The sequence below is a fragment of the Rutilus rutilus genome (assembly GCF_951802725.1).
Source record: "Rutilus rutilus genome assembly, chromosome: 6".
Lineage (NCBI taxonomy): Eukaryota > Metazoa > Chordata > Actinopteri > Cypriniformes > Leuciscidae > Rutilus > Rutilus rutilus.
The window spans coordinates 35970773-35986061 of NC_140214.1; the positions used below are offsets into that span (position 1 = coordinate 35970773).

The following is a 15289-nucleotide window of genomic DNA, read 5'->3' on the forward strand; positions in this document are numbered from 1 at the left end:
ATAATATCGAAACTTCAGAGCTCCGGCTTGGAGTCAAAAGAAGACTTAAATTATGTACAACTGGAAGACATTGCTGATCTGTTACCTGTTATCTAGCGCAGAAAATGGATGCATTCCTGGATGCATTCAAATTAGGTAATGTATGGTTAATTTAGTGTGGCATTCTCTTGTTATATTCTCTTGTTTATTCAGTTGCGGAATTTCTTTTTTCTAAAACTACATATTGTACCTTTAAACTTTTCAAATATGCCTAATATAACGAGAGTTAAGTAGACTTTTGGCCAAATGTCTTCAGTGACTCTGATTTAGCTTATTAGTTATGTGCCCTAATTCTTTTGTTGTTTGTTTGTTTTTTGTTTGTTTTTTAGAAACCGAGACAGTTACATTGGATTTTCAAGTCATTCCAACTTCGTCACCACTTAGTAGTGATTGGTCGGTGTCTGGGTCTTCATCACCAACATTATGCACTCCGCCTAATTCTAGCTCATCACAGCTATCGGCCATTTCATCATGTTCAAGACAGGCAAGAAACCAAGCAACAGACCTTCCACATCTCAGATACTGAAAACATGTCCGGAAACATTCCAGGTCCTTTGGGAACAAATGCACAGGAAATTCGTTCTGCAATTGCAGATGGCAAGAGACCTAAACCAGTGGAGCGACGCCAGATGGTACGAGTACTCGCGGATAAAATGAGAAGGTATGAAGCTAACCCCATTCGCGCACAGTGCCTAACTGTGGTTCGAAATATCATCAGGCAGTACCCAAAGAGTTTTGCTGATGGGTCACTTCTGTGTGGAGGTTATACATCACTTTTGATTCAAGTGAAAAACCGCAATGAGAATGTGAACCGTGACGGAAGCTTCTTATGCCACCGATCCTCTACAGGCAAGAGGGGTCCAACTGACACATATGGATGTACACGATTTCAGCCAGAGCGACCCCCAGAAGAAACTGATGACACAGTGGAGCAGCACCGCCAGAGACTGGAGGAGATTTACAGACAGGAGGGTGCAGGTGGAGCAGAAAGAGCAGAAGTAAAAAATCTAATAGAGCTCACATTCTCTCTACAACGTCGCCATATAAATACACTTCCACCACCTGACATTGAAGATGTGAAAAGCAAATGGCCTTTTTTTTTCACGCCAAGGTATACAGTATATACGCACATTTTGAGTTGCTCACAGACATCAATGTGCTTTGTACTGTAGCTCGGAACTCAGTATGGAGGAATGTGGAAGAGCCATCACAGAATACTTCAGGGGAAAACCTACCAACAAAGATGTCAAGGATATCCTCTCTAATGGTGAAGATAATGACATGGCACTTCGTGTTGTTCAGCTGCTCATGGCACACTTTGGAGAGGACCTAACCGGGCTGATCCTTCTTACAGATGTAAGGTTTTTTTTTTTGTTTTTTTTTTACCCTGTGTTTTAAAGGGTGACTCCACCAGTCTTAAGTGTCCAGACACCCAATGTGTGTACTAGTTTTGGGGAGTACTACTACATATGTGAAAACAGTAGTGTAAATTATTTTGTGGCTCAGAGTAAGCTGCATGTAAGCTGATGAATTACCTCCATGTTGTCACACAGTTGCTAAATTGCATTATGGGTAAAGTAGGTGCAAGGTTTTAAAAAGTATTTCACTTGTCTTCTTTGCCCTACTATGCCACTGTTGAACGTTTTAAAAGCAAATGATCGAATCAATACAGCAGACACATTCTTCTTCCTTTTCAAAACCTGGTGCCTACATTATCTTGGTGCCATCTTGACATCACTGGAGGCAATTTATCAGATTATGTGCAGTTTCCTCTGGAGCCACAAAAGGGTTCATTCCACTTTTTAGACATCTGCAGTAGAATCCCCAAGACCTGTAAAAATAAAATTGTTACCCTTTCAATTTTGAATGCCAAATCTATTTAGCAGTTTGACTGTAGGTACTGCAGAAGCCTACCTCATTCACCTCTAGGTTACTCTCACCTAGTGTTTACTAATTATTGACCTTTTTATAATTTTTCTTCTTAAAAATCTTATTATGGTAAGCATAATGTATTTTGTTCCCTACAGGTGTCTGCCACTGCTGCTGACGTTGAGACAACTCTCAGTCTTCCTGCAAGTCCTCGTCTGATACTTCCTGGTATACATTTCATTTAGATTCATTGATAGACACATTATATATCATATTGGCCATTCATTTTGAGTTTACAAATGTTTACACAAGGTAACATGCATTCCCATGTTGCTATGAATTGAAGTTTCAGGTGCAACAAGGTAAGTCACAATTAAAGGTTGGATGATCACCTTTGAAGGCCGTTTGAGGCACCTCCTGTTGTCAGTATCAAGATGAGGCAGCTTGCACTCTGGAATTCATTCAGAGGTTAAACCCCTTCCTTCCTTGTCATCATAATATGGATATATACAATTAAATTAATGTGTTTGTATTTTTTTTTTTTTTTTGCATAAAATGGTATTAGTACTGTACATTTCAAGCCACAACACACACACACTGGGTATTTTGTTGGACTATAGGCTTTATTATAATTCCATTTGATGTCACTTCTATATGTCATTCAAGTCCACTCTAAGTGTGCAATGAAGAAAGACTAAAAAAATAATAATTATTATTCATTGCATTTAATTGAATGTACGCAAAACAGTATGTTGTTGCAACCCCATTCTGATCTTAGACTATTTTGATTTCAGGCGCTTTATTGGTATAAATCCAGAGAGAGAGACAAAGGCCAAAAGGGGCAAGGTTGTCTCCAAGAAGAAAGGTGTGATCGTCCAGAAGTCTTCTGCAGTCAATACACACGTCGCCATGCAACTGAAGAATCTCCTGTTTTCCAAATATTGGAAAAGTTTGTTTTCCAAATGTTGCCAATTCTGCATATGTTCTGAAAGTATATCTTTACAGGCTGCAGAGAATACATTGCAGATTACATGTAAATCTTTTAAGTTGACTAACTCACAGGACTATTTTAAGAGGGAAAACATTTTTACATTTTTTTTTATGTGCCAAAAGAAGTATTTTGTATTTTAGATATAATTACCCTGAAAAAAAAAAAAAAAGCAGATGGGCTGAATGAAAACTTGCTCTTGAACTCTAGGTGACACTTATGGAACCGCAGAAATAGAGAGGTTACCCCTGTACACAAAGCAGAACTGCACTTATAATTGTACTTTATTATAAACTTTATTCAGCATTATACAGAGGTATGAAAAAAAGAAAACACCATTGACACTTATCTGAAGACAGCCAATTCCCACATTTATTTAAAAACACCCCTCCCAAAAAATAATAACCAAACAGCTTTATAATTGTACTGACATTCCATTTAATTTTGGGCAATGCTTTTTACTGTGAATCTGTGTAGTTTTGGAACAATTGAATCTCTTGCCACATTGATGGCACTGATACGGCTTCTCTCCAGTGTGAATTCTCTCATGTGCTTGCAAGGCTCCTAACTGTTTGAAACTGTTTTCACAGTATGAACACTTGTAAGGTCTTTCTCCAGTGTGGATCCTTTGGTGCACTTTTAGCTGAGTGGCTGTAGTAAAAGCTTTACCACAATCGGAGCACAAATACTCTTTCAGACCAGCGTGTATTTTCTGATGGTCTTTAAAACGGCCCAGCCATGAAAACGTCTTTCCACAAACAGAACACAAGTAAGGCTTCTCTTTTGTGTGAACTTTCCTATGGCCCTTTAAATCTGATTCCTTCACAAACTTCTTATCGCACTGATCACAATCAAATGGCTTTTCTCCAGAGTGAGTGAGCTTATGAACTCTGAGACTGTATGACCATTTGAAACTCTTTTCACACTGATCACATGTAAATGGCTTCTCTTCATTGTGAATTTGCATGTGACTACTAAGGTTTCCTTTATTTATGAAACTCTTTCCACACTGAGGGCATGTGAACGGCTTCTCACCCGTGTGACGTCTTGTATGAACAATAAAGACTGAATTACATGAGAAGCCTTTTCCACATTGAGGACAGGTAATAGTCTTTTTGGCTTTTGCTCTTTCAGATTTTGTGTGTCCTTTTTTTTCTCCAGTTCTGGCATCATGAAGGTTCTGAATCGGATGTTTCTTCTCGATTTCATTCAATTCTTCACTTTCCTCTTGCACATTCATTGAGTCTAAAATGGAAATATAATATTTCTAGATGTGATTTTTAAATCACAGTTCTATTTTGTCCTATGCTATTTTTTGCTACTATGAACCTTTAACTACTTATCTACAATTTTGTTCATCTGTCAGAAAATATGTTTCATTTAGGTTTTTCAGCCGTCATTAATGAAGAATCAAGAATGGACACCAACCTCTTTGTTTCTCTGTATCTTTATCTTTCACTCCACATGCTTCTGAATTTCTAATATCACCACTGTCCCCTTTAATAACCTCCATCTTTACAACAGCTTTCATTTGGGAATGGCTTGGATGAAGGTGTGAGCAGTGATGAAGGTTATGAGGTATGGAGGACCAGATCTGAAAAAAAGTACAGAACAGACATTTCTTCATACAATTAATTCCACTTCATTCAATGATTCAAAAACTTAAATGCATTTTAAATCTTAAATGAGACCACTGTGTCTGACACAGGACACAAAAAGAAGAGTTATAATAAAGTAATCGTAACCTTGGGGTAGGGCTGTGCAAAAATAAGCCTCGTTTACAGTGTCAGTGAAATGTGACTCAATTCCGATTTTTTGCTCACATGTGACACAGATCGGATGTGTTCTATGACCGTGTAAACAGGAAAAAAAACGCAGGCATTCGGATATTTCGAGATCAATTTCAGGCCTCGTTCATTTGTGGAAATAAATCAGATATGTGCCAATGCGAATGTCACGTAAACAGGCAGATCGGATTTTCTGAGGCATTAGGCTACGTCTCTGCGGTTTAATGATGAGAGCAACCCCCAACGTGCATCTGCAAAGGGACGGATGGCCCGACGAAATGTTGTGTTGTCGTAGGAGAGGAATGTGGACAAACGTTGACAACATATCAAAGGTTGGCTTGCTCATCCTAAAATTTCGGACCCACTGCTCCTCGTTAAAGCCCTCCACGATATGCTCCCACCAGTCCTGAGATCTCTCTCGCACACAATCACTGGAGCATATGCGCTGGCTGCAATGATGGCACTTAAGCAAATATTTGAGAGAAAATCTAGTGTGTTTCATACGCGTGTATATTAGATGCATGTGTGCTGGAAGTCACAGGGGACCAGCAACTGTTTGGATACCCACATTCGTCAAAATAACTTATCTTCAACAAGTTTTAAACATTTTGTGGCATCTTCATTTTTAGTCAAAAGTGTTCAGTGACACAATATACATTTCAGTGTGTTCACTGTTCAGTGACACTGCAATGCAAATAGCTTTTTATTTTTCTGCTGAGTTATTAATGTGATACTCATACCAGAATACCTCAGCTGGTACACAGCAAGTTGTATTTTCAGCTCTATTATTTTTATATATAAAAAATCTTTAATCAAAATAACTTCCTCTTGCAGTGACATCCAAACAATTCCCCATGGACAAAATTAAGCCCCGCCCCACATTTGTTTTTGTTCGAGAAGCGTTTCATTTGGACACACACACACACACACACACACACACACACACACAATAGAGAAGAAAAAGCAACATCACACAACTAAGTGTGCGGTTTATCCTGAACTTCAGCACGATTAAAAATGCGATAATGATTTTATACTACTATTGTCTTCTATACTAATGCCATTTAGATATTTTTAATATTATATCATAATTTGTCTATCCATTAAAATGCTATGCAATAAAAATTTTCAAGCTTCAAAAAGTACTATAAATGACACGTTTTGACAGTAATTCATATGAATCAAACGGTTTAATCCAAGTCTTCTGAAGAGACATGACTGCTTTACAATAACTTGCCTAAATTTTGTATGTATTTGTTTTTACAATGAGGTCATTTTGTTGCAATAGCTTACACACAGCACAAGGAAGCATGATTTCAAACTTTGAATTGAATTTATGCAGGTAAACAGTCAGTAATAAAATATGAATAAATAAACTAGTTACAAACGATAGTAGTGTTGCACGATATACCAGTACTAGAAAGTACATACAGAGACACATTCAAGAAAAAAATATGCTTAGTAAAACGAGCCCCTCGCTGTTTCTCGTTCATCTTTAATCTTTAATATTAAGCATTTTATGTGCCGATTTGTACTGAGCTTCTACTAGCGACCTAACCATCAGTGACATGTCGATCCAACTGTGCATGGGCGGCATACAAAAAATGCAGAAGTACAATCTGTAGTTTTCATGAAAGCCCTGTAGCTGTCAAAACGCACCATCCAGCAGACTTTTGCAGACAAAATAAACATTGACATTGTACAAAACAATACTGACAATACAAAGACATATTGTGAAAACTGTGGGGGAAAAAAGGCGATATTTTGCGACGTCTCTTTTAGGAAGAGGATCAGGGGTGCTCCAATTGATTGGCTAATGATCACTATCTGCTGATAATCACTTCTAATGATTGGATCATCGATCTCTCAATTTGCCAATCTCATAAACTGAACTCATACCGACTACCCATAAAGGGTAGTCGGTATGAGTCGCCTGCCGTGAGAGGTATGTTACGTCTCAATCTCTGTCCGGCGCAGGTAAAATAATTATAATGCTGAAGGTGAGGCACATCATATTTCTTTATTAAATAACTTAAAGTAATGTGAAAACTTTCTGTGAGATGTAATTTCACAAACAGAGTGAGTGAATCACTGCATGCTCTCTCTTTCCCTCTCAAAATGTGCAAATTGCTTCACATCAGCACATCAAGGTCTGATTATCTGGTTCAGGTGTGTTTAATTGGGGTTGGAGCTAAACTCTGCAGGACAGTGGCCCTCCAGGACTGAGTTTGGACACCCCTGGTGTAGTATGTAATATTGACAGCTAGTGGTTGAAAAGGGTACAGCAATACAATTACAATTACATACAATTGTACAATACAATTACAGGTACAATTTTTGCAGAGGGTTGTCCCTCCAGCCCCCTTCTCCTCAGACTTGATGCTTGAACTGGTGGCCAGTTTGAGAACATGCAATAGGAATGAGCACAATGGAGGGCAACAAGCCTCACATGCACTGCAAGTTGATATGTTGATTTATTAGAGTTTTAACATGCCTCTGGATGTAGAGCTTTTTAGATGGATGTCAAGGCTTTTTAGGTCGGTTAGAATCTGTGATCTGACCTAGTTTGTTTTCTGGCATATGTGACTACCATACGCTGTTTTTTTCACCAGCTGGCAACCCGGGGTGTCGAAATACTATTGGTTGAATTGGTAGCAAGCGGGATCACAAAGACCAAAACAAAAACGGTAAAATTTCAAAGTAAAATTACTCACTGTAGCATTGGTTTCAGAAAAACAAGTATGTGATCTTCTTAAATATCAGCAAACATATTATGGTATTTTTACAGTCAAAAAGTTACATACAGCACCTTTAAAGAAGATCTAATTTTAGAAAAACTGTCATAAAGGACACTACCATAAAAAAATGCAACTTAATCTTATATCAGTAATCACTATTTTGTGCAATCACAGTAAAGGGAAAAAAGATCGATAAATATATATACACAGTAGTCAACATTTGAAGTGGATAAAAAAAAGTTCTTCAAAGTTGTCCTAAGATAAGAACGGGTATTGTTCAAAAGTTACTTTGATGACTACAGTACATATACATATATATACATATATATACATATACATATATATATATATATATATATATATATATATATATATATAAAATATATATTCTGGAATCCTGCTTTAAAGGTTCACAGTATAGCAGTTTTTAATTTCTCAAGTATTTAACTGTGGTGGATGAAACACCTGAAAGCCACACTTGAGTAAATGTATAGATATAAAAGTTTAAAGTATGTGATATTTATTGTACTAATGTGCTTAAGTATTTTTTTTTAAAGTAAAAGTAAATGCAAAAAACAAAAGGAGAAAAAAATACTATTAAAAAATGTTCTATACAGTTAGAACAGCAAGATTGTGTTCAGTTTTAACTACTTCAATTTTGTTTGAATTAAAACTTACAATAAACATTTTGCTATTTAAAAAAAAAAAGGCTTTTAAGTAAAAAGAAAAATAATTGTACTTAATAAAAAAAAAAAAAATGCAGTTTCAAATAAGAAAAAATGAACAGCTGAACTGAGTTTTTAGATGCCACTATTGCTGTATCTTTGGGTAAGCATAAGAGTGGAATACTCAGGGTGAAATACGGTACAGGGTGGACAGGCATTCGACGCACACACACACACACACACAAATAAATAGTTAAAAAATCATACATTGTGATTTCTGGATTTTTTTTTTTAGATTATGTCTCTCACAGTGGACATGCACCTACGATGACAATAGGCCTATGTCACACTTCCTGCTTCCGGAACGCGGAGTAGGGATTCAGAACTTCCGGTCAACAGTATTTCTCAATAAGGATTTAGATTATCAGCCATAATGTCTAAACCATCCGAGGTAGACTGACCACGAGCTATGAGGTTGTGAAACTAAGGTTTTTAGTCCTGTAGAAGCTATAAGTTCGTATGAAATCAACCTTGTTTTAAGAAAAACATGTTTTATCCGCGATCTTATGAAAAAAAACTACACTACCCACAATCCTAAGCGTAGCAGCAACGTCTGCTGATTGGTCCAACTCGCTGTTACCATAGAAACGTTTACCTTACTGGTGAACAGCCCGCCGCTGTTGTTGTAGTGTACCGGGTTGCTCTGTGTCAGGCCGTAGACAGCCATAACTCAGCTTTCACGCTTTTCCACTTGAGAGTTTTCATTTACCATCTGAACCACATCGTCATGTGACTTCAGGCAGGTTGCGGAGAGATTTGGTCCAGCAGTATCTATCGGACTCCGCCATTGTAAAACGCTAACCGGAAGAGCCGTATCCCTACTAAAAGACGTACTTCCGGTCTTCAATTTTTTCGTGACATAGGCCTATTTCAGACCCCTCCATGATTTCTAAGTGGGAGAACTTCCAAATAGCAGGGTGTTCAAATACTTATTTTCCTCACTGTATGTTTGATATGATTATGTAACAAAGCAATCGTGACACAGTAAAAACCTTTTTTACTCACATAAGTGTGTTGCGCGGCTTTTGTCGGATCCAGTATAGAAGGCACAGCACCGTTTTTTAATCTCAGTCTCTCTGCAAATCCAGCGTCGAACTGTTTCTTGTTTGCAAAGGAATCCGCAGCGAAATGAAGTGAACAAACGCACAGTGTCTTATTCACGCGATCTGGAACTTCATTAAAAACAAAGTTCAACCACGCGTTCCTAATGTTTGAATCAGAAGGAAGGTTATGCAGCGACTGGGTTTTTCTACAACTTGGCACTGCACAATATTTAGCAATCTTCAAAGGCATGTTTATTGCTTAGTTGATCGATCCAGTGTTAGCGTCACATGTTATTTACCTAAAAAAAGAAAGAAAAAGAAGTTATTCACCTACTAGCTACTTGTCAAGCGTGAATCAGTGGGTGGGGCTACAGTGGTAACGATGTAGAAGTAGGCGTTGACCTTCGTCTGCAGACCTATCTATGACATCATAATAGACACATTCCTAAACTAGTCATTTTCTGGACTTGGTGTCAATAAAAGCTGTTTTTGGACTAACAAGGAAGTTTTCAGTGTTGAAACTTAAATGATATTCTTTTAATATGATGACCTCTTATATGTCAAAAGCTCAAGGAAAATTGTACTTAACAATTTATGACCCCTTTAAAAACTTCATTATAAATGTACATTATAAATGTCTGCCCTTTGGAGTGAGTAGGGCATAGGGAAGCTATGGATGTCGTTACCTCGACAAAATGATCTCTTGGCCACAACATAATATCACGTTCCCACGAATTAATATCTCGTGGCCACAACAAAATTAAGTGAACCGAACATGTCGCCCCCCGGTCAGCGTACTACGACAGTGCACTGCGGACTTAAAGCCACAGAAATCTGAATTTCGAACCGCTTTACATCATTTTTTACCACTGCTCGCTTCCGTGCATTATCTATTCACTATTTGCATGATAGCCTTATTTTCCTGCTGCCAAGAGGACCAACAGTTACGTGCACACTGCAGAGTTTCAGGAGTAAATATTTAATTTAAATTGAGGTAGTCAGTGAATTCATAAACTCTTTGAGTCACTGATATTAAAACATCTTCAAATGCTCTCTGACTCCCCAACCAGAGTTCCCTCAATAAATCTATGCGATTTTCAGGCACCACTGAGTCCACTTCAGTAACAGAGAGACAAGTATTTTCAAATTACTACATCCGACACTTACCAGATGCTCCGTTCCGCGTCCGAGTTCTCTTCTTGTTAAGTTGGCTTGAGAAAGCCAACTTACTGATATTGTACTTAAACTTATTAAGTTGGCTTGAGAAAGCCAACTTACTGATATTGTACTTAAACTTATTAAGTTGGCTTGAGAAAGCCAACATATTGAAATCCTATTTAAACTTATTAAGTTGGCTTGAGAAAGCCAACATATTGAAATCCTATTTAAACTTATTAAGTTGGCTTGAGAGAGCCAACATATTGAAATCCTATTTAAACTTATTATTATTATTATTATTATTATTATTATTCTGAGACTAAAATTTCTATATGAAACTCGTCCTAGAGCTTTAACTCTACATACTCCAAACTCGGCTCAGACACTCAAACTTTTCTGACTAAGTGTGCTATCTATTTTCAGACTGATCGGACTTACGGTTTTCCTAAAAATGACGATCAAAACTCGGAAAAACTCCCATTGACTTAACATTGGGCATTCTAAAAAAATTCAAACTCACCAACCGACAAAAATTTAAATCTAAATCCCTTGAAAACTAATTCAAACTGCCATTCTATATATATTAGCCAATGAAACTCATTTAAACTAATAAACTCTAATCTCATACACACTGAAAAAAATGTTATGTTGAATTTACTTAATTTTATTACGTCAAGGGGTTGCACGAAATAAATTTATCTAAATCCAGATATATTTTTTAAGTTGAGTGTACTTATATTTTGTAAATTGGTTGTACTTATATTTTATAAGTAATTTCAGATTAATAATATTCATAATTTTAGCTAAACTTTTTTAAGTTGAATTTACTCAATTTTTTCAAGAACCAGCCTGTGAATCTCAACAATGGTGACAATTATAAAACATGTTGCAGTGAATTCTGGGTGCCACCAATCAAAACTCATTCATTGCTCCCACTATGCATTTCTGCGTGAATAAATAATGAGCTTATGTTCGAAAGTGATCTGTATCAGGTCAGATGATTGTGAAATAATGATTATGTTAAACACAACCAATACCATCAGATCTCCTTACACATTAGTTCAACTGACTGTTACAGCTCAAGTGCAGTCGCCAAACAAAGTGTTAAGTTATTGGTTTCAGGGTAAAGAGCCCAACTTAAACACCCACTGATCCCCATGATGGTAACTTAAAATTATGGTTGTAACTTAAAGCTGCCGTCGGCAACATTTTTTTTATCATATTCAGTGTAATCGACACTATAATCCGACAGAACAACATTAATAAGGTGGTTTTAGAAAAAAAAACGAGCTTCTAACTCCACCTGGAGCGTGTTATTTGTTTTGCAAAAATCCACCGCTCCCGCTTCATCAGGTCCAATCAGCGCAGGGGGGTGTGAGATCTGACTGTCAATCACAGGTCGTGCACACGCCACAGATCCCGTTACCCCCTCGTGCACGTTACAATCACATGCACACGCCTGAAGTTCGCGCAGTAAGGAAGAGTGATGGCGGAAAAGATTCCAATTCCTCGGTTAACCTCAAGAACTAGGAGGTCAGAGCTTGCAACATTTCTTTACGACAGGTAATTGTGCTTTATCAACCATTTACTTTATAAGTACTCCATGGTGTTGATCGATGCTGATGAGAAGGGCGTGTTCACCGAAAATCTGGTGCACGCACTGACCAGCACAAACTCGATGGGAGGGTATTAGTTGATAGTGGGGGAGGGGCATGAGAGTTGTAAACATTCAAAATTTGGCTAAGTCCACTCAATCTTCCAGGGTTGCCGACGGCAGCTTTAAAATTACGGTTGTAACATTACAGTTTTCTCCTTCAGTGATTCTGCTTGTTACCATCAGGTTTCTCAAATGTTGGCAATAAAAAATAAAGAGTTCTTAATTCATCTTTGATGTCTGTCTGTTATACAGATATTATTACTCAATTCTAATGTGTTAAATTTAATTAATAATATTGCTTGTAATCTGCACAATTTTATTGAGTAGATATAGCGTATTCATTTTACAGTGAATATTGAAATTAAATTAAACTTATTTTTTTCTAATTACTTTTAATTGAATGAAATTAACTTGTTTTAAACAAGAGCAGTGAATTTGAAAATTAATAATAAAAAATAAGTAGGATTAAATAACACATTATATTCAGTGAAATTAACCAGATAAAAACATGTAACATTTACAAGGGGTCAGAATCATTTTTTTCAGTGCACTTATAAACTAATTAACTTAAATTTAATAACTAATTAACTAATAAACTCATGAATTCATAGACTTATGAACTCTTAAACTCATAAATTAATAAATTCTGAACTCTAAACTCATTTAAACTTATAAACTCTAAACTCAAAAACTTGTACACTTATAAACTCTAAACTCATAAACTCTGAGTGTGTGTGTGTGTGTGTGTGTGTGTGTGTCTGAGTGAGTGTGTGAGCGAGGTAGTCTCTGTGAGTGTGTGTGTGTGTGTGTGTGTGTGTGTGTGTGTTTGTTTGTATCTATCTAACTTATTTATATATCTATCATAAACTTCAAACTACTTTAAACTACTTTAAACTTCAAACCAATTTAAACTTCTTAAGTTTAAAGCTCCCAGCTCCCAAGCAACTCCATAGCAACCAAACTTGAGTACCCTAGCAACCGTTTTGCAAGACCTATATCTCTGTATCAGAACATCGTATAGAGATGAGGTTTGGCTCTTTTGACTCATGCTAGCAAACAGCACTTCCAACATGCTACATATGCTAGCAGTGAATAGCTACATGCTAATAGCGATTAGTTAAGTGTTAAATCATGCCAAGATCATGCTAAGAACTCTATAAAAACTCCATAGTAACCATCTGTGATAACTACCAACCACCTAGTAACACCATATCAACCGCCCTGAATACCATAGCAACCCCCCAGAACACCCTAGCAACCGCCTAGCAACCACCCAAAAGACCCTAGCAACCACCCAGAACACCGTAGCAACCACCCAAAAGACCCTAGCAACCGCCTAGCAACCACCCAAAAGACCCTAGCAACCACCCAAAACAGCCTAGCAACCACCCAGAACACCCTGGCCACCACCTAGCAACCACCCAGAATACCTTAGCAACGCCTAGCAACACCATAGCAACCACCCATAACACCCTAGCAACTGCCTAGCAACCACCCAGAACACCCTAGCAACCACCCAAAATACCCTAGCAACCGCCTAGCAACCACCCAAAACCGCCTAGCAACCACCCAAAACACCCTAGCAACCGCCTAGCAACCACCCAAAATACCCTAGCAACCACCCAAAAGACCCTAGCAACCACCCAAAATATCCTAGCAACCACCCAGAACACCCTAGCAACCGCCTAGCAACCACACAAAAGACCCTGGCAACCGCCTAGCAACCACCCAAAACACCCTAGCAACCACCCAAAACACCCTAGCAACCACCCAAAATACCCTAGCAACCGCCTAGCAACCACCCAGAATACCTTAGCAACCGCCTAGCAACACCATAGCGACCACCCATAACATCCTAACAACCGCCTAGCAAAAAACTTTCCGGTCCAAACTTTCTCAAGCCAACTTAAAGTTTGTCTCGACGAACTTTCGCATCTAGTTAAGTTGGCTTGAGAAAGCCAACATATTGAAATCCTATTTAAACTTATTAAGTTGGCTTGAGAAAGCCAACATATTGAAATCCTATTTAAACTTATTATTATTATTCTTCTGACCCTAAAAAAATCTATATCAAACTCGTCCTAGAGCTTTAACCCTACATACTCCAAACTCGGCTCAGACACTCAAACTGATCTGACTCGGTATGCTATATCTTTTCAGACTGATCGGACTTACGGTTTTCCTAAAAATGACGATCAAAACTCGAAAAAACTCATTCAAAAACTCCATTGACTTACATTGGGGAGTTCTAAAAAATTCAAACCGACAAAAATTTAAATCTAAACACCTTGAAGACTAAACCAAACTGCCGTTCTATATACTATATGAGCCATTGAGACTCATTTAAACTAATAAACTCTAAACTATAAACACTTATAAACTAATTAACTTATAAACTCATGAATTCATAAACTTATGAACTCTTAAACTCATAAATTAATAAACTCTGAACTCTTAATCTCATTTAAACTTATAAACTCTAAACTGATTTAAACTTATAAACTCAAAACTCAAGAACTCATACACTTATAAACTCATCAATTTATACACTTATAAACTCTAAACTCAGACACACACACTGAGTTTATGAGTGAGTGTGTGAGCGAGTTAGTGTGTGTGTGTGTGTGTGTGTGTGTGTGTGTGTGTGTGTTTGTGTGTTTGTGTGTGTGTGTGTGTGTCTATCTAACTTATTTATCTACCTGTCAAACTTCAAACTACTGTAAACTACTGTAAACTTCAAACCACTATAAACTTCTTAAGTTTAAATCTTCCAGCTCCCAAGCAACTCCATAGCAACCAAACTCGAGTACCCTAGCAACCGTTTTGTAAGACCTATATCTCTGTATCAGAACATCGTATAGAGATGAGGTTTGGCTCTTTTGACTCATGCTAGCAAACATCACTTCCAACAAACTACACATGCTAGCAGTGAATAGCTACATGCTAATAGTGATTAGTTAAGTGTTAAATCATGCCAAGATCATGCTAAGAACTCTATAAAAACTCCATAGTAACCATCTCTGACAACTACCAGCCACCTAGTAACACCATATCAACCACCCTGAATACCTTAGCAACCGCCTAGCAACACCTAGCAACCACCCATAACACCCTAGCAACCACCTAGCAACCACCCAAAAGACCCTAGCAACCACCTAGCAACCACCCAAAATATCCTAGCAACCACCCAAAAGACCCTAGCAACCACCAAAAATATCCTAGCAACCACCCAAAATACCCTAGCAACCGCCTAGCAACCACCCAAAAGACCCTAGCAACCACCGA

General features: G+C 37.6%; 1 protein-coding gene across 2 annotated transcripts in view; it reads right to left on the reverse strand.

Annotated features, from left to right (window-relative positions):
• The window catches only part of LOC311291985 (uncharacterized protein), an 87320-nt gene extending 76927 nt beyond the window's left edge, over window positions 1–10393 (reverse strand). Inside the window, exons 1-4 of one of the 2 annotated variants that reach the window (XM_084411393.1) lie at window positions 10357–10393; window positions 9152–9488; window positions 4325–4490; window positions 3169–4141 (exon numbers count right to left, since the gene is read on the reverse strand). In XM_084411393.1, the coding sequence (XP_084267519.1) occupies window positions 3312–4141; window positions 4325–4490; window positions 9152–9439 (1284 nt within the window). In that variant the 5' untranslated portion in view covers window positions 9440–9488; window positions 10357–10393 and the 3' untranslated portion in view covers window positions 3169–3311. Of the gene's footprint in view, window positions 1–3168; window positions 4142–4324; window positions 4491–9151; window positions 9489–10356 lie in introns of those variants that run through there. The other variant, XM_084411391.1, reaches the window with a different exon arrangement.
• Between the last annotated feature and the right edge of the window lie 4896 nt (window positions 10394–15289).